The 18,098-nt window shown below is 50.0% G+C and overlaps 2 protein-coding genes across 2 annotated transcripts; both read right to left on the reverse strand.

The window, feature by feature from the left end:
• Nucleotides 1-498: 498 nt before the first annotated feature.
• On the reverse strand, nucleotides 499-4,417 carry LOC148473270 (cyclin-dependent kinase 5 activator 1-like). The gene has a single exon (XM_088459902.1). It carries the CDS (start codon nucleotides 2,188-2,190, stop codon nucleotides 1,384-1,386), a length of 807 nt encoding a protein of 268 aa, XP_088316028.1. The 5' UTR covers nucleotides 2,191-4,417; the 3' UTR covers nucleotides 499-1,383.
• Nucleotides 4,418-5,109: 692 nt separating this feature from the next.
• On the reverse strand, nucleotides 5,110-18,002 carry FAAP24 (FA core complex associated protein 24). The gene is made up of 5 exons (XM_088459904.1): nucleotides 17,822-18,002; nucleotides 10,675-10,825; nucleotides 7,871-8,010; nucleotides 6,359-6,511; nucleotides 5,110-5,544 (listed from the first exon to the last, which is right to left on the reverse strand). Exons 2-5 carry the CDS (start codon nucleotides 10,784-10,786, stop codon nucleotides 5,269-5,271), a joined length of 681 nt encoding a protein of 226 aa, XP_088316030.1. The 5' UTR covers nucleotides 10,787-10,825; nucleotides 17,822-18,002; the 3' UTR covers nucleotides 5,110-5,268.
• Between the last annotated feature and the right edge of the window lie 96 nt (nucleotides 18,003-18,098).

Consider the following 18,098-nt stretch of genomic DNA (forward strand, 5'->3'; position numbering starts at 1 on the left):
TGTATGGAGTGGCATAATGTATGTATAGTCCGTAGCAAGAACATCTCTAAGGCTGGCACTGGGTGTATGGAGTGGCATAATGTATGTATAGTCCGTAGCAAGATCATCTCTAAGGCTGGCACTGGGTGTATGGAGTGGCATAATGTATGTATAGTCCATAGCAAGATAATCTCTAAGGCTGGCACTGGGTGTATGGAGTGGCATAATGTATGTATAGTCCGTAGCAAGATCATCCCTAAGGCTGGCACTGGGTGTATGGAGTGGCATAATGTATGTGCAAGTCCCACTTCCTGTTTTACAAACAGATATTGGTGGCCAATAAGGCGATCTCTAGACCCTCTGCAGAGCATTGTTGCAGTTAGAAGATCACAAAACATTGTGTAGTTGAACCCTGTCCATATATGAGACCTGTCCAGCAAAGTAATACACCAACCAATGTTATAGAAAACAACATAAAACATTTTATTGTAAATGCAAAGAACAATATAAATACTGGAGCTGATGGTGGAATTTGCAGTATCAGCGAACAGCCTGGAGCTGATGGTGGTTCTTAATGTGTCTTTTCATAGTCTGGAGCTGATGTTTATGTTGGCACACAGCCTGGAGCAAATGGTGGAGCTTGCTATGTGTGTGAAGAGCCTGGAGCTGATGGTGGAGCTTGCTGTGTTTGCGCACAGCCTGGAGCTGATGGTGGGGTTGCTGTGTTTGCGCACAGCCTGGAGCTGATGGTGGGGTTGCTGTGTTTGCGCACAGCCTGGAGCTAATGGTGGAGCTTGCTGTGTTGGCGAAGAATTTGCAGTATCAGCGAACAGCCTGGAGCTGATGGTGGTTCTTACTGTGTCTTTGCATAGTCTGGAGCTGATGTTTATGTTGGCACACAGCCTGGAGCAAATGGTGGAGCTTGCTGTGTTGGTGAAGAGACTGAAGCTGATGGTGGAGCTTGCTGTGTTGGCGAAGAGCCTGGAGCTGATGATGGAGCTTGCTGTGTTTGCGCACAGCCTGGAGCTGATGGTGGGGTTGCTGTGTTTGCGCACAGCCTGGAGCTGATGGTGGGGTTGCTGTGTTTGTGCACAGCCTGGAGCTGATGGTGGAGCTTGCTGTGGTGATGCACAGCCTGGAGCTGATGGTGGAGTTGCTGTGTCTGCGCACAGACTGGAGCTGATGGTGGAGTTGCTGTGTCTGCGCACAGCCTGGAGCTGTTGGTGGAGTTGCTGTGTGGGGGCACAGCCTGGAGCTGTTGGTGGAGTTGCTGTGTGGGTGCACAGCCTGGAGCAGATGGTGGAGTTGCTGTGTGGGTGCACAGCGTGGAGCTGATGGTGGAACTTGCTGTGTATAGTCTATAGCCTGGAGCGATGTTACTTGTCCAGTACTATTCTACGTTGTTTATATACCCTCCTGTCCACCCTCAGCCCTGAGATCGACAAACACCTGGATGAAATACTGGTGGTCAGTGTGGAAGCGCAGCATCTTTGCGCTCATGGAATCAATAATATAGAGGCAACGGCTCCAAAAGTCTTCCTTTGAACTTTCCACTAAGAATGGCTTCATTGGATAGGAGGTCTCACTACCCACGTATGCATAGGATATATACAGGCATGTGGATAGAAATGCCAGTAGGTCTTGCTCACTGTCCAGCTCTGATAGAATGAAGTCTTGGCAGAGCATGTAGAGGAACAGTACGTTGGTCGGGTTGATGAAGCCTTCTTCCTGCCAGTATCCAGTGAGAGTCGCGTCTATACTCGCCATCCATAAAATGATATCTGTAGGTGACAGATTGGTCAGCTGGTGACACCTTCTACAGATGAACTCTGCAAAACAGCTCAGGAGCTCGCTGGTTGATGCCTGCATCATGGTGCATTTTGGTTCCAAGCACACTTGCTGGTCTTCAATGACATTAGACGCAAACTTCTTAGCAAAAGTGCTGTCTGAGGCCTGTGTGAAGGTTGATAAATCAACACAGGATAGAGATCCCTTCATGCTCTCTCTGATGAGGTGGGTGACATTGGTGTCGCCGTTTCTGCGTGGTCTCCTTTTAGCGATAAATCGCCTAAAGCGCCAGATAAGCGACTGTCTTCTGACAGATCCTCCAGTCTTGCTGTTCTCGACAGCAGCACGATGGGTCCCATTTGGTGAGTCTTCCTCTTGCTGACCCGCCTTGCGGCAACATTGGAATGGGAGACAATTCCACATTCCCAATCAAGTTCCTATTCTCTATCTATGGTACCTGCAAGCAGAAATGTCTGCAGGAAGCAAATTTGGATTCGGTCTGTGATCTGTGGTGGATCTGACTGCAGCAGGCAATCAGATCAGCACAATCCGTTTCCAGCACTTTGTGAAAGAAGCTGCCCGTTTGTAGACTAGGCAGCGACTGAGTCCAGAAGGTTGTTGTCAGAGGTGCTCTGCTTACATTGGGCATTGTGACACGGAATGATGATTGTGATGCGTTATTTATGCTAATGAGCTACTGATAACATCTAGACAATTCAAAGAGTGATGTAACCTTATGTGAGCACACTGAATGTGCTGGTCAGGCAGCAGCAGAAAACTATAGTAAAAACGATCTAGCACTGATTATTTATGTCCAGTCTGTAAATATTAAGTGCCAAATAATTTTACATAAGTCTGTGGCACCCAGGTAGCAAAATCCATCTGAGTAAAACATGAAATTAGTTTTTGAAATTCATTATAGCACAGGTTCTCAAACTCGGTCCTCAGGACCCCAAACAGAGCATGTTTTCCATGTCTTCACAATGAATCAAGTGAAATAATTAGCTCCACCTGTGGACCTATTAAAATGTGTCATTGAGTAATGATTACACCTGTGCACCTGCTGGGTAACCTGCAAAATGTGAACTGTGTGGGGTCCTGTTTACCGAGTTTGAGAACCACTGTAATATAGCAATGACCTAAATCATTATCTCTGAGGTTCTGTGTGAGATTTGTATTTAATCCTAATAAAGTGAAACCCCTCATAACAAACCTCTATTATACCAAGTTCACATGAAGAGGGAATCAATTTACATTTCACTGACATATATAAAATCTCTGCTTTTCTCTGCTCAACGGCTAAAACTGCAACTTACAGTGAGCTTTTGGTCCAGAACATGCCGTGGCTTTCTCATCATAGTGAAAAACGTATCCTGATGTACTAGATATGTACCATATACTGTATATTATAAGGGCACTTAATGTATTTTTTTTTCACAGCTTAGGAGGCAAATTCAAAAGTGCTCTCTGGGAGAGATGTATTATAGCGGCATGCATCGTACTGTTATAACTCTTCCTGCAATAACATCTCATCTGCCACAGTGGGGGGAGAGAAAACACGCTTCGGCGATCCCTGCCAGACCCCACAGAGCATCGGCCTAGTGCTGTGTCTCACCTCAGGCCGGCTCTACTGGGCATGTGCGAGATCTCACGTGCTGTCCCTGCTGTGGTGATAGGGGAACGGCAGCTGCAGCTGTCAGAATGGTCAGTGCCATTGACTGTTCATACACTGGGTGGCACATCGGCGTGCTATCGTCTAAATAGCAGTGCTGATAATGACTCGGGCGCATATTGCCCCTATCATTTACCACCCAACCCTACATTAATACATGGGGGGGAGAAGCGATATTAGTACATAACGTGCGCTGACACCACTAATCCCCCTCACGCCTGTTACTACATCTCCCCCTCTGTGCAGCTGTATGCGGCTATCGGCGCTGTGCGGACGGTCTCTGCAGTGTGGATGCTGCTGTAACTAAGCAGCCATAGAGGCAGCACTACACATCACTACTGTGTGTAAGCTGCCTGTGTCTGCTCTCACATACCCCCTAGTAGGTGACATACTGTGTGTATTATAATAGTATGACATACTGCACATCTCCCCGGCTGCCCCAATTCGATCATGGGGCGGGAGAGGCTGATTGCTGCAGTAGTGAGTGTGATAGTCTGCGACCTTCACATCCCCAACACACAGACCAGGATCAGCACACTGACAAGCCTGACCGCTTTCCCTAACACTCATCTCTGTCCTTGACACAGGATTGACTCTTGTCTGCCCCAGGGGAGAGCTACTGCTGCTAGAATTGGCCACGCCCCCAACCAGATTGTAACCGTGGCTCCATCCTCGAATTGGCCCTGTCCCCCACTGGGAAGTGACCCACGGCCCCTCACAAACAGGCTGCAACTGGTGGGAGATCTTGGGCTTTACAGTGTTACATATGAGTGAGACCTCGCGGCATAAAATGTTGCATTGCAGGTGGCTGAGCGATCTGTGGCCGGGTAACAGCAGGAACCTGATCTGTGCAAAGCTGCTGCTGCTGTACGGGACTATGGGGCCAGCCCCTTTTTCCCAACACAATCATGTACACTACAGAGGCTGTCCCTCCCCCTGGGACCAGCCACCAATGAGCTGAGCTCCTTTACAGCCTGCGCCTCCCCACCTGCCTCCTATCCTCCATTCTCTACCCTGCTTCCCTCAGTACCCATCCTGTCTTCTCCACCCCCTGCCCCCCTCCTCTCTGTACTGATAGTGCCTCCAGGTGAGATGGGACTGTGATTAGCATAGAGTGTTTCCCACGGGAAGCCACTCCCCTGCCTTTCCGTCCGCCTTATCCGGCTTCAAGGGCTACAGCCCATGCAGTCCCCAGTAGCCGGGCTTCTGTGCTTTTTTTTTAACCCACTAGATTTTTTCATGCATGCGCAACACATGCCAGGTCCCAGGCTGACCACAACTACCGCCCAGACCCCCTCCCCTACTTTATAAATGTAGGAGCTGCCATAACAGCAGGAAAGAACGTGATCATCACTCTGAGTGTTTGTTTGATTCTAACTGTATCTAAAATATGCAAATAATAAATGAATACAATTATTTTATGAAAACAATGGTGGTAATAAAATAGGTTCTAATTTTATGTTCAAAGTAAGCAAATAACAAAAAGCACAGGGAGAGTTTCCCCCAGTAATTATACTCTGCGCACCTTGTGGTCATACAGATCATTTGGTGATTGAGCTCACTGTGCGCGGTCCCCTCCCCCCGTATTCCAGGTCACATCGCAGTGATAATCTGGACCAACGTCTCTACTAATGCTGCCCAGTCAGCATTAATAACTGTGATGACATTAATGCTGTATAGTGGATTTAATTCTTTAAAACATATCTCCGATTGGGAAAAAAACCTGATTAATGTCTCCGCTTTAGAAGATCAGACATGTCGGTCTGGTAGGTGAATATGAAAATCCGGAGCTAATGAAGCTGGAAGTGGCCCTAATGCAGATAATGGGGTCAGAGATGGCGATGGTCAGTGATGTGTCCCGATGTCTGTGTAAAGAAAGAATGGACGTTGTTGGCAATTCCTCGCCCCACTGCGGCTTCCAGTTCTCCGAGAGAGGCATTAGATAGCTGCTTGATGCTGGGGAAACACTGCAGGAGTTGCTGAGCCTTCACCCTCCCCACACCTGGAATGGTCTGGACGGTGTGGAGAACGCTGGCATCACACAGCTGGCTGTGCTTCTTGCCAAGGAAAGGGTTACTGCCCCCCTCCCTGCTTCTCTCCTGCACCTGGAGGTGGGGGGGGAGACATTTTAGACAGACTAAATATTGAACATTTGGTACAGTTGACAACACATTAGATCAGGGGTGGGCAATAAGCTGTTGTGGAACTGCACATCCCAGCATGCCTTGAAACAGTTTTAGCATGGCCAAATAGCAAAACTGTGGCAGGGTATGCTGGGATGTGTAGTTTCACAGTAGTTGAAGGGCTGCATGTTGAATACCTCTGCCCTACATGGCATCCGTCACGCATGCACACCTGTTTCTGATTTTTTTTTTTTTAAATATAATATAATATCTATACACACACAGCCATGGCCAAAAGTTTTGAGAATGACACAAGTATTGGTTTTCACAAAGTCTGCTGCTTCTGTTTTTTAGACCTTGGAGTCTGTCAGAATTTGTGGGTTTATGTTTGTCCACCTGCCTCTTGAGGACTGACCACAAGTTCTCAATGGGATTAAGGTCTGGGGAGTTTCCTGGCCACTTAGTTATCACTTTTGCCTTACCATAGTAACATCGGACAAAACGGTCTCAAAACACTGAAGCAGCAAACTTTGTGAAAACCAGTTGAGTCGCCTGCAAGAACTTCTGAAGTGGACAGGAGCCATTTTTTCATATCAGAGTAACAGGCTGCCTTCTGAAACCTCTCCTTCTCACGCATAGCGTGCCGCTGGTACCAAGGACATAGAGCCAGAGCCAGCAAGCACAAGTGTAAAGTAATAAAGTATAAGCTTTCCACACAGGAATTTTTTTTAGCCCATATATCGCTTTACTTAACATTAAATATTGTTTTAAGCTGAGATCTACAGTATTTACTTACTAAATGAACGATAAGTTGCGCTGCTTCACTCTGATTGGTCACCGGGAGTAACGCCATGCCAAGTTCTAGGACGACAAAGTTCTGTACTGGGGGAAAGTACTGATCGCTCAGCCGCGTCCTCTCGGCTATGACGAGGCCTTTCAGGTTACTAGCCTTTGCAAATCAAACAGAAAAATGTTACCATGGAGAGTATAGACCAGGTGGAAGTGAATGAGGTACAGAAAGCCAAGTGGGGGGTGCAGTCGGCGTAACCACTCTCCTTGCTGAAAAGCTGTTACAAACGGCACCTATGCAGTGTTAAGCTAGGCACACGCTGAGACGATGTTAGCACGATATGTCGTTTCCGGCCGAATTGGAACGACATATCGGCCGCATCGCTCAGTGTGTACGACCAATATGCGCGCTCCTGCGGCTGCATGCCACATTGTCTGGTCGGCCGTGCTGCATGTCCAACCGGACGATATCGCATGCGGCCCCGTTGCAGGTAATGAAGGATGGAACGAGGGATCGCTCTGTCTTTCATTACCTCGTTCTGATGTGTACCCAGGATCCGATATGTCGGTCTGTCAGGCCGACATATTGTCTGGGTACACATCGCTCAGTGTGTACCCAGCTTTAGACTCTGGGGTGGATTATTAATGGACTAGTCAGAGCTCTAGGCCGTCCCTCACAAATAGACTAAGGGCAGCTCTTATTTTTTTTTTAAATAACAAAGCATGTAGTCAATTGCCGCCACGGGGAGGGATCACATCAATCCGGCCAGGACCTTTCTGTGTGAACTGCAGCTCCACCTCCTCCATATGATGTCAGATGCTGACGCCCATGTGGGCATAGTACAGCGGTCAGTAGCACTAGCAAATAAATATTTATACTACTCTAGTCTAATAAAATGAATAGACTGTACAAAACTGATACATCAGTCTCCCCTGAGCAACGAATGTCCACACTTGCAGATTTCAGCATAAGAGTGCTCCTGACACATGCATTCGCACAGCATTCTGGGGGCAGTGGTCACAAACTGCTACATTACTGCCGGGGGAAGGGGCAGCGCAGTTAGAGCCGAGGGACGTATACGACTGTGTCACTGAAACCTCAGCTGGTTGCATTCACATCCCAAGCGACTGTGCAAGGTAAGAGGTTAAAGCCTAGAAAGACTTTAGATGGAAAAACAGAATGACAAATATACTGCAGTTGATGATAGGATTGTAAGATACATAAGCTGCATGTAATAGACTAGTTTTTTTTATTTCAGACATTGGGAAAAACTGAAAATAATTCTACTTTTGGGTCCATCCCTGCTTTGAGAAATATGTCCTAGTGAGTTCAAATCAGAGTGCTTAAAAAAGTTGACCGAATCTCCGTTCTAGTTTACATTCTGCAGGACCTGTTTGTGACCACAAGATGGAGCTGTACATATAATAGTGAATAGTAGAAACAGGCAGTTAAATTAGTTCACTAGAATTTTGAAGTGTATTTATTCCTGGAGGGTGCCATTATCGTCGATTTACTTACTTTGCGAAAGCGGACCAGTCGTCTTTTGAAAGCGTTTCCTGACACCATATCGCTCTCTGATATATAGAGTATGCAGGCTCGGTTGGACAAATGGAAGTCTACTAGTCCCAAGCCGTCTTCAAACATAAGTTTTATTTTTCCTGTGGAATGAAAATCAAGACCAATAATCAGCTAAAGACATAAACTACAGAGAGGGTGTTTACAAATCATAGATATGCACTATGTAGACCGAGATGGGGAACCTCCTGCTCGGGTGCCGTATAAGGCCCTCAATCATTTGGTCTGGCCCTCTGAGCTTTTTTATGCTAGCGTATAATGGCACCCTGCAGCCAGAATCTATGCAGCAGTGCCTCCAGGAGCATCCTTAGGGTGTTTCAGACGGTCACACTGCTGCCCTTACAGCTCCCCGGAGCATCCTCAGGATGCTCCGGGGAGCTGTAATCACCGGCGCACCGGGCCCACGAATAATGTTATATATATATATATATATATATATCTCAAAATGGCCCTCGGCAGTAAAAAGGTTCCCCACCCCTGATGTAGACAAAGTGATTGGACACTGACAGCAAAATAGATCAACAAGATTTTATTGACATCAGTAGGTCGACCACGTGCAGTGATTACTGCAGACACCCTTCTGGGCAAACTGTCCACAATTTCCTGGACAGCAGCGGGTGGTATGTTTTACCATTCCGCCTAAAGTACAGTGACCAACTGTGACACTGAAGATGGTCGAGTCTGCTTAAAACGCACCAGTCACTCCAATTCGTCCCAGAGGTTCTCAATGAGGTTAAGATCTGGACTCTGAGCTGGCCAGTCCATTTGGGTTACCGAATTTTCTGTATACCAGTCCAGTGTCGCCCTGTAAACATGACAGGTGGCATTGTCGTCTGATAAAAACGTGTTGTATGCTTAGAACTGCGAGTGCCTCCCTATGAAGTGTTCTTGTCGAAACCGCCACATTAGTGGCCATTTGGAACTCGTGTGCAGTGGTATGCATTATGCTTGCGCAGGGGTGTCCAATCACTTTTGTCTACATAGTGTATACGCTACAGCCTTTATCATCGAGGAAATAGAGCAGTGGTTCCCAAACTTTCTCAGTTCGAGGCACCCTCAGGGTCACTATCATTTTTTCAAGGCACCCCTAAGCCAAAATAATTACCAAGCAGTCCTGTTTTTTATGTAGTTAGGTCAATATAACGTAATAAGTATTTAAAAAAAAAAAAAGACAAAAGTGGTGCTATTCTTACCCATTGTCTCTCTTCCATTGCCCCCTCCTCCATGTGTCTTCAGCCTCCCTTTGCAGCCCCCTCCAGGTCTCTCCCTTTGCAGCCCCCTCCATGTCTCTCCCTTTGCAGCCCCCCTCCATGTCTCTCGCTTTGCAGCCCCCCTCCATGTCTCTCCATTTGTAGCCCCCCCTCCGTCTCTCCCTTTGCAGCCTCCCTCCATGTCTCTCCCTTTGCAGCCCCCCTCCATGTCTCTCCCTTTGCCGTCCCCCCTCCATGTCTCTCCCTTTGCCGTCCCCCCTCCATGTCTCTCCCTTTGCCGCCCCCCCCTCCATGTCTCTCCCTATGCAGCCCCCTCCATGTCTCTCCCTTTGCCGACCCCCCTCCATGTCTCTCCCTTTGCAGCCCCCCCTCCATGTCTCTCCCTTTGCAGCTCCCCCTCCATGTCTCTCCCTTTGCAGCTCCCCCTCCATGTCTCTCCCTTTGCAGCTCCCCCTCCATGTCTCTCCCTTTGCAGCCCCCTCCACGTGTTTCTAGTCACCATTTGCAGCCCCCCCCCATGTCTCCCTTTGCAGCCCCCTCCTCCATGTCTCTCATTACAGCCCCCTTCCTTCCTTACTTTTAGCAGCGATCACCAGCACTGTTCAACCTCCTCAGATCAGCCAGGATCCCATTAAGCAACAGGCTTACCACTGACTGCTGCGGCACACTCCTACACGCTTGCATCCCCCCCCTTACCAACCAGACCCTCTTCTGCCGTGCAAAAATAAAAAAGAATAGATCAGGCAGTTCTGGGCAATCTCGTTAGGCCACCGGCCATGGTACCCCAGCGCACTGATTGGGAACCACTGAAATATCAGTAATTCCCATCAGAGCCTGTTATAGACAAACTAAGCGGTCAATTCAATTAGGTGCAAGCACCTCATCTTACCCTGTACTCACAGACTTTTGTATGCAGCTCTATGGTAGGCAAACAAAAACCAGCGAGTCTGCGGCTACCGTAAGTGGCACAATCGCGCGCCCTTACTTCCAGGACAAGCCGACTCGCCCCTGATTGAATCGAACCCTTAAGGGGAGATGTACCAAGACTTGGAAAGAGAAAGTGGAGCACTTGCGCAAAGCAACCAATCCGCTTCTAACTTTCATTTCAAAGACTGCTAGATAAATGACAGAAGCTGATTGGTTGCTTTGGGCACCTTCTACACTTTCTCTCTCTCCAAGGACTGATACATATCCCGTTTAAACGGTTAAGCGGCAAACAAAAAGTAAAGCCCCAAATTGTTTTTACACATGAATCATGAAGGTAAAATACATTAGTAGGTTTTCTCCAGATTTCTACTACTTCTTTGTATAAAAGTATCTCATTACATAAGACAACAGACATCTTCCAGCTAGCTGCCAATATGGGTCAAAAAGCTCAAATAGCAAAGCACATCATCTGCTCAGATCCAGCCGTGTGGTGGCTGAACTGCATTTAGTTGATAACAGGCAGTTTATTGGCATACGAAAATAATGGTCAGAAAAATACAGTAGTGTGTAGCGAGCAACGTCATATCTTCTGACCTTATAAAACTGTACCTTGTAATAACTGAGCAAGTTCAGTTTCTCTCCATTTCTCGCTCCCGATGACATGTCCATAAGGAACAGCGGAGGCGCCAGCCCTAACCGGGGTGGTCTCATTTGTCGCCATTGAGAGATCCGCGTTATTGCTCGGTCAAATATAGACATCCTAAGGGTGAAAGATAAAATTGGTTACATCAAGGCATCTATTGTAATGGGAAAGCTGCTGGAGTCTCCTGAGCCTTAAGATTGCACCCTGTCCTCTGTTATTGGCAGGAATTATAAGGCTAGTTTTGCCTATTAAATGATTGCTGCTTTAAAAATGTGGGCAGACTTGACTTGAATGGTGTCTGTATCTTGCAGGCTATGATAGAAGCCCCTAGATCCCCTTCAGTTAATGTGACAGGCACATCTGAAATAGCATACTGTATGTGGGACAGCTAGATCCTCATCTCTAACAATACTGATGGAATGACAATGAATTGGAAGGGGATTTAGGGGAACATTTATGAATGATGCAATGTGTATATGTTTGGACATTAGTTCTTATAACAGGACATGTGCATTTGACATGAAGGCGTTGATTTATTTATTTTTGCATTTTTGGCTCAATAACAGTACCGGTCATCCATTGTGGTGCAAATAGTATAGTATTAAGGGCCTGATTCAGAAATTGACACAGGAGTGATCAGTGTACTCAGTAACAGAGGATCTGACAAGGTATGTAACTGATGCAGGTGTCAGCTTTGGAATTGGGAGTCTCAGAGTCTCTGTGGTGTCTCAGATCCACTGCGTGCGTCCAAAGATGGGTGCTGTACTATAGATAGACAGTAAAAAAGGTAGATAATGTCTAGATAGACACCAGATGTTAGACAGTCAATAGGTCGACTAGGACAAAAGGTCGACGTATAAGAAGGTCGACATGTACAATAGTTGACATGAAAATGGTCGACAGTTTTTTATTTTGTTAGGTTAGGTATTTACCCCAATGGTTAGGGTTAGACACCAGGAGGGAGGATTAGGCACTAGAAGGGACGGTTAGGGTCAGGCACCTACCCCAATGGTTAGGGTTAGGCACCAAGGGGAGGGTTAGGGTGAAGATTATGGCTAAAAAAAACCCACAAAATGTGTCAACCATTTTGCGTCGACCATTTGTACATGTCGACCTTTTGTCCCAGTCGACCTATTGACTGTCAAACATCTGGTGTCTATCTAGACATTGTCTACCATTTTACTGTCTATCTGTTAATCCATACCCTTAAAAAGACGCAGCATCAGGAACATCAGTGGACCACTGCGAGTAAGGTGCCAAGGCCAGTGAATCTGCGACATGCCTCCGTTTTGAAGAGTCCCCACCCTCCCTCTTCTCCGCCCACAAACACCTGCAGCTTGTACAGCGCACTGTGTGCCTGATTCAGAGCCGGACGCTCTGACAGAGCGCTCGCTCTGAATCAGGGCCGGCCTTCTTGACCACCTACAGCTATAGCGAGCGGCCAGGAAGATGGTTGCGATGGTCTTGACCATCGGGTTTGCGACGAGACCCTTGTGGTAGGGTCTCGTTGCCGCAAGCCCAAGAGTGCTTTCGGCTCTAACAGAGCCGAAAGCACTCCCACTGACATCACTTGTGATCACTTGTGATGTCAGTGGGGCTGGCCCCAGACGGTATGTGTTCCCAAGGGAACGCCTCCGTCTGGGCAGCCCCGCCCCCGCCCCGCCCACCAAAGGTGGGCATGCTGTCACTCAACATCGACAGTACACCCCCTTTGGTACGAGACCCGGAGCGACCGCTTGCCCGTCGCTATCCGGGTCTCGCGCATGCACACGACGGAGCCTGCTCCGTCGTGCGCATGCGCACTGGGCCACCATCGACCCGCTTGCGAGCGCATAGTGCTCACAAGCGGGTCTGAATCAGGCCCTGTGTCCGGGGTTGCAGAACATGTGCACCACAGCACAGACGCAGTCCCATAAACCATTGGTCAATTGCAACCAAATTAGTACTGTATCCAGGGCTAAAAGTCACCAAAATAAAAATAAGGATCAATAAAATTAGAAATCATAATTATTTAAACCAATTCAGTATCTTAACTTATTAACCTTCATACATAAATGTTAGCAAACGTAAATATTCATAAATTCCAAATTCAAAGAAAGAAAGTACAAGTATTCTGCTTTTGGGTCACTCAGAAGTAGATAGAGGAATATTCTAACTAAGGCCCTCATTCAGAGCCACTCGCTATCGGCAGTACGCTCGTTCCGAGCGATGTTTGCACATCTGCGCATGCGTACGGTTTTTAGTACGCATGCGCGAACCAGTCAGTGCGGCCGAAAATCATTTGTACGCAATATAGCGAATGCCTGCTATTTTGAGTGACAGAATGAGGTGTATGTGGGTGGTAACAGGGGAAGGTGCTTGAAAACGGGGAGTGGAGATCCGATCGCAGGCGTGCTTAAAGGTCAAAACGGGCGTTTTATGGGTGTGCATAATTAATACAGCAGCGTCAATGACCACGTCACTTGGTTTTTTTTAACTCAGAACTGCTCGCAAAATAGCGGTTGAAAATACCAACCACAAGAATAGCGAGCAGTTCATATCCTGTTCGATGTACTCGATTAATCTAATAAATAGCGGACATGACGTATGGTGCGAGCGGCCAGGGGGCATTTTTAAGAAATAAAAGAGCGTATGTTTTGCTCGCTCGATCAGACTTAGAGGTGTGAACAGACTGCAATGTGCGAACGGATCATTTGCATAGCCACCCCTTGTTTTTGAACGAACGAACGCAAATAGCGAACGGCTCTGAATGAGGGCCTAAATGTCTTGAAAAACATATACACCATTATCTACAATTGGAAAACCCCCTCCCTCCCCGCACCATATACCTAACCCTCCCGAGGGGGGTGCCTAACTCTAACCGCCCCCCCTAGTGCCTAGCCCCCCCTTCCCCTAGCCTAACCTTCCCAGGGGGGCCTAACCCCAAGTCCCCCCGGAGGTCCCTAAACCGAACCCCCCCCCCCATCCCCGAGCTAAATGTTCCACTTACCCGGCAAAGAGGACGATCGGGATGGCGGGGGCCAGTCCCTTGTCGGGTAGGTCGTGTCGGGATTTAGAACGGCAGCATTGCGTCCGCTGTTCTATTAACTACATCCCCCCCACTCCACCACAGTTCATTACCCACATGCCCACCTGTGTGCACCACATGCCTGTCATGTATGTTCTACAGCAGCTTATTTCTCAGCTTCTCCCTGACATGTCCCCTTCACAGCAACTTATTGCCCACATGCCCTCTCCACAGCAGCTTATGATCCACATGCCCCCAGGTTCTACATGACATGCCCCTTCTACAGCAGCTTAATCCCCACTTGCCCCCAGCTTCTCCCTGACATGCCCCCCCACAGCTTATTGCCCACATGCCCCCAGCTTCTCCCAGACATGCCACCTCTACACCAACTTATTTGCCTCAAGCCCCCAGCTTCTCCCTGACATGCCCCCTCCACAGCAGCTAATTACCCACTTGCCCCAGCTTCTCCCTGACATGTCCCCTCCACAGCAGCTAATTGCCCACTTGCCCCCAGCTTCTCCCTGACATGCCCCCTCCACAACAGCTTCTCCCTGACATGCCTTCTCCACAGCAGCTTATTGCCCACTTGCCCCCAGCTTCTCCCTGACATGCCCCCTCTCCACCAACTTATTTGCCACATGCCCCCAGCATGTCCGACATGCCCCCTCTATAGCAGCTTAATCCCCACTTGCCCCTAGCTTCTCCCTGACATGCCGCCACAACAGCAGCTTATTGCCCACATGCCCCCAGCTTTTCCCTGACATGCCTTCTCCACAGCAGCTAATTGCCCACTTGTCCCCAGCTTCTCCCTGACATGCCCCACCACAGCAGCTTCTCCCTGACATGCCCCCTCCACAGCAGCTTATTGCCCACTTGCCCCCAGCTTTTCCCTGACATGCCCCCTCCACAGCAGCTAATTGCCCACTTGACCCCAGCTTCTCCCTGACATGCCCCCTCCACAGCAGCTTCTCCCTGGCATGCCTTCTCCAAGCTTATTGCCCACTTGCCCCCAGCTTCTCCCTGACATGCCCCCTCTACACCAACTTATTTGCCACATGCCCGCAGCTTGTCCCTGACATGCCCCCTCTATAGCAGCTTAATCCCCACTTGCCCCCAGCTTCTCCGACATGCCGCCACCACAGCAGCTTATTGCCCACATGCCCCCAGCTTCTCCCAGACATGCCACCTCTACACCAACTTATTTGCCACATGCCCCCAGCTTCTCCCTGACATGCCCCCTCCACAGCAGCTAATTGCCCACTTGCCCCCAGCTTCTCCCTGACATGCCCCACCACAGCAGCTTCTCCCTGACATGCCTTCTCCACAGCAGCTTATTGCCCACTTGCCCCCAGCTTTTCCCTGACATGCCCCCTCCACAGCAGCTAATTGCCCACTTGCCCCCAGCTTCTCCCTGACATGCCCCTCCACAGCAGCTTCTCCCTGACATGCCCCCTCCACAGCAGCTAATTGCCCACTTGTCCCAAGCTTCTCCCTGACATGCCCCCTCCACAGCAGCTTCTCCCTGACATGCCTTCTCCAAGCTTATTGCCCACTTGCCCCCAGCTTCTCCCTGACATGCCCCTCTACACCAACTTATTTGCCACATGCCCGCAGCTTGTCCCTGACATGCCCCCTCTATAGCAGCTTAAACCCCACTTGCCCCCAGCTTCTCCGACATGCCGCCACCACAGCAGCTTATTGCCCACATGCCACCTCTACACCAACTAATTTGCCACATGCCCCCAGCTTCTCCGACATGCCCCCTCCACAGCAGCTAATTGCCCACTTGCCCCCAGCTTCTCCCTGACATGCCACCTCCACAGCAGCTTATTGCCCACTTGCCCCCAGCTTCTCCCTGACATGCCCCCTCCACAGCAGCTTCTCCCTGACATGCCCCCTCCACAGCAGCTTATTGCCCACAGCTTCTCCCTGATATGCCCCCTCTACACCAACTTATTTGCCACATGCCCCCAGCTTGTCCCTGACATGCCCCCTCTATAACAGCTTAATCCCCACTTGCCCCCAGCTTCTCCGACATGCCGCCACCACAGCAGCTTATTGCCCACATGCCACCTCTACACCAACTTATTTGCCACATGCCCCCAGCTTCTCCGACATGCCCCCTCCACAGCAGCTAATTGCCCACTTGCCCCCAGCTTCTCCCTGACATGCCCCCTCCACAGCAGCTTATTGCCCACTTGCCCCCAGCTTCTCCCTGACATGCCCCCTCCACAGCAGCTTCTCCCTGACATGCCTTCTCCACAGCAGCTTATTGCCCACTTGCCCCCAGCTTTTCCCTGACATGCCCCCTCCACAGCAGCTTCTCCCTGACATGCCTTCTCCACAGCAGCTTATTGCCCACTTGCCCCCAGCTTTTCCCTGACATGCCCCCTCCACAGCAGCTAATTGCCCACTTGCCCCCAGCTTCTCCCTGACATGCCCCCTCCACAGCAGCTTCTCCCTGACATGCCCCCTCCACAGCAGCTTATTGCCCACTTGCCTACAGCTTCTCCCTGATATGCCCCCTCTACACCAACTTATTTGCCACATGCCCCCAGCTTGTCCCTGACATGTCCCCTCTATAGCAGCTTAATCCCCACTTGCCCCCAGCTTCTCCGACATGCCGCCACCACAGCAGCTTATTGCCCACATGCCACCTCTACACCAACTTATTTGCCACATGCCCCCAGCTTCTCCGACATGCCCCCTCCACAGCAGCTAATTGCCCACTTGCCCCCAGCTTCTCCCTGACATGCCCCCTCCACAGCAGCTTATTGCCCACTTGCCCCCAGCTTCTCCCTGACATGCCCCCTCCACAGCAGCTTCTCCCTGACATGCCTTCTCCACAGCAGCTTATTGCCCACTTGTCCCCAGCTTTTCCCTGACATGCCCCCTCCACAGCAGCTAATTGCCCACTTGCCCCCAGCTTCTCCCTGACATGCCCCCTCCACAGCAGCTTCTCCCTGACATGCCCCCTCCACAGCAGCTTATTGCCCACTTGCCCACAGCTTCTCCCTGATATGCCCCCTCTACACCAACTGATTTGCCACATGCCCCCAGCTTGTCCCTGACATTCCCCCTCTATAGCAGCTTAATCCCCACTTGCCCCCAGCTTCTCCCTGACATACCCCCACCACAGCAGCTTATTGCCCACATGCCCCCAGCTTCTCCCAGACATGCCACCTCTACACCAACTTATTTGCCACATGCCCCCAGCTTCTCCGACATGCCCCCTCCACAGCAGCTAATTGCCACATGCCCCCAGCTTGTCCCTGACATGTCCCCTCTATAGCAGCTTAATCCCCACTTGCTCCCAGCTTCTCCGACATGCCGCCACCACAGCAGCTTATTGCCCACATGCCACCTCTACACCAACTTATTTGCCACATGCCCCCAGCTTCTCCGACATGCCCCCTCCACAGCAGCTAATTGCCCACTTGCCCCCAGCTTCTCCCTGACATGCCCCCTCCACAGCTGCTTCTCCCTGACATGCCTTCTCCACAGCAGCTTATTGCCCACTTGCCCCCAGCTTTTCCCTGACATGCCCCCTCCACAGCAGCTAATTGCCCCCAGCTTCTCCCTGACATGCCCCCTCCACAGCAGCTTCTCCCTGACATGCCCCCTCCACAGCAGCTTATTGCCCACTTGCCCACAGCTTCTCCCTGATATGCCCCCTCTACACCAACTTATTTGCCACATGCCCCCAGCTTGTCCCTGACATGCCCCCTCTATAGCAGCTTAATCCCCACTTGCCCCCAGCTTCTCCCTGACATACCCCCACCACAGCAGCGTATTGCCCACATGCCCCCAGCTTCTCCCAGACATGCCACCTCTACACCAACTTATTTGCCACATGCCCCCAGCTTCTCCGACATGCCCCCTCCACAGCAGCTAATTGCCTACTTGCCCCCAGCTTCTCCCTGATATGCCCCCTTCACAGCAGCTTATTGCCCACTTGCCCCCAGCTTCTCCCTGACATGCCCCCTCCACAGCAGCTTCTCCCTGACATGCCCCCTCCACAGCAGCTTATTGCCCACTTGCCCCCAGCTTCTCCCTGACATGCCCCCTCCACAGTGCTTATTGCCCACATGCCCCCAGCTTCTTACCTTATTGTCTTCCATTGCAGCGTTTCAACCACTCCCATAGAATAATCATATCATGGAACCTAGTTTCCTCACATCAGAGCCAGAGGAGGAGGAGATCACACAGCCAGGCTGCTGTACACTAGAGGTCGCTTCTGATCTCCTACAGTTATGTCCCAACTACCGTACACGGGTTATCCACTAGTAAGTGTAAAGGAAAGCCGGCTTACATGCATCCTGGCTTCAACAAAATGGCTTTAGCATCACCTCAACTGGGGACACATAACTTTTCTTGTGTTAC

The sequence above is a fragment of the Taudactylus pleione genome, unplaced genomic scaffold (assembly GCF_031769625.1).
Source record: "Taudactylus pleione unplaced genomic scaffold, aTauple2 ptg000946l, whole genome shotgun sequence".
Lineage (NCBI taxonomy): Eukaryota > Metazoa > Chordata > Amphibia > Anura > Myobatrachidae > Taudactylus > Taudactylus pleione.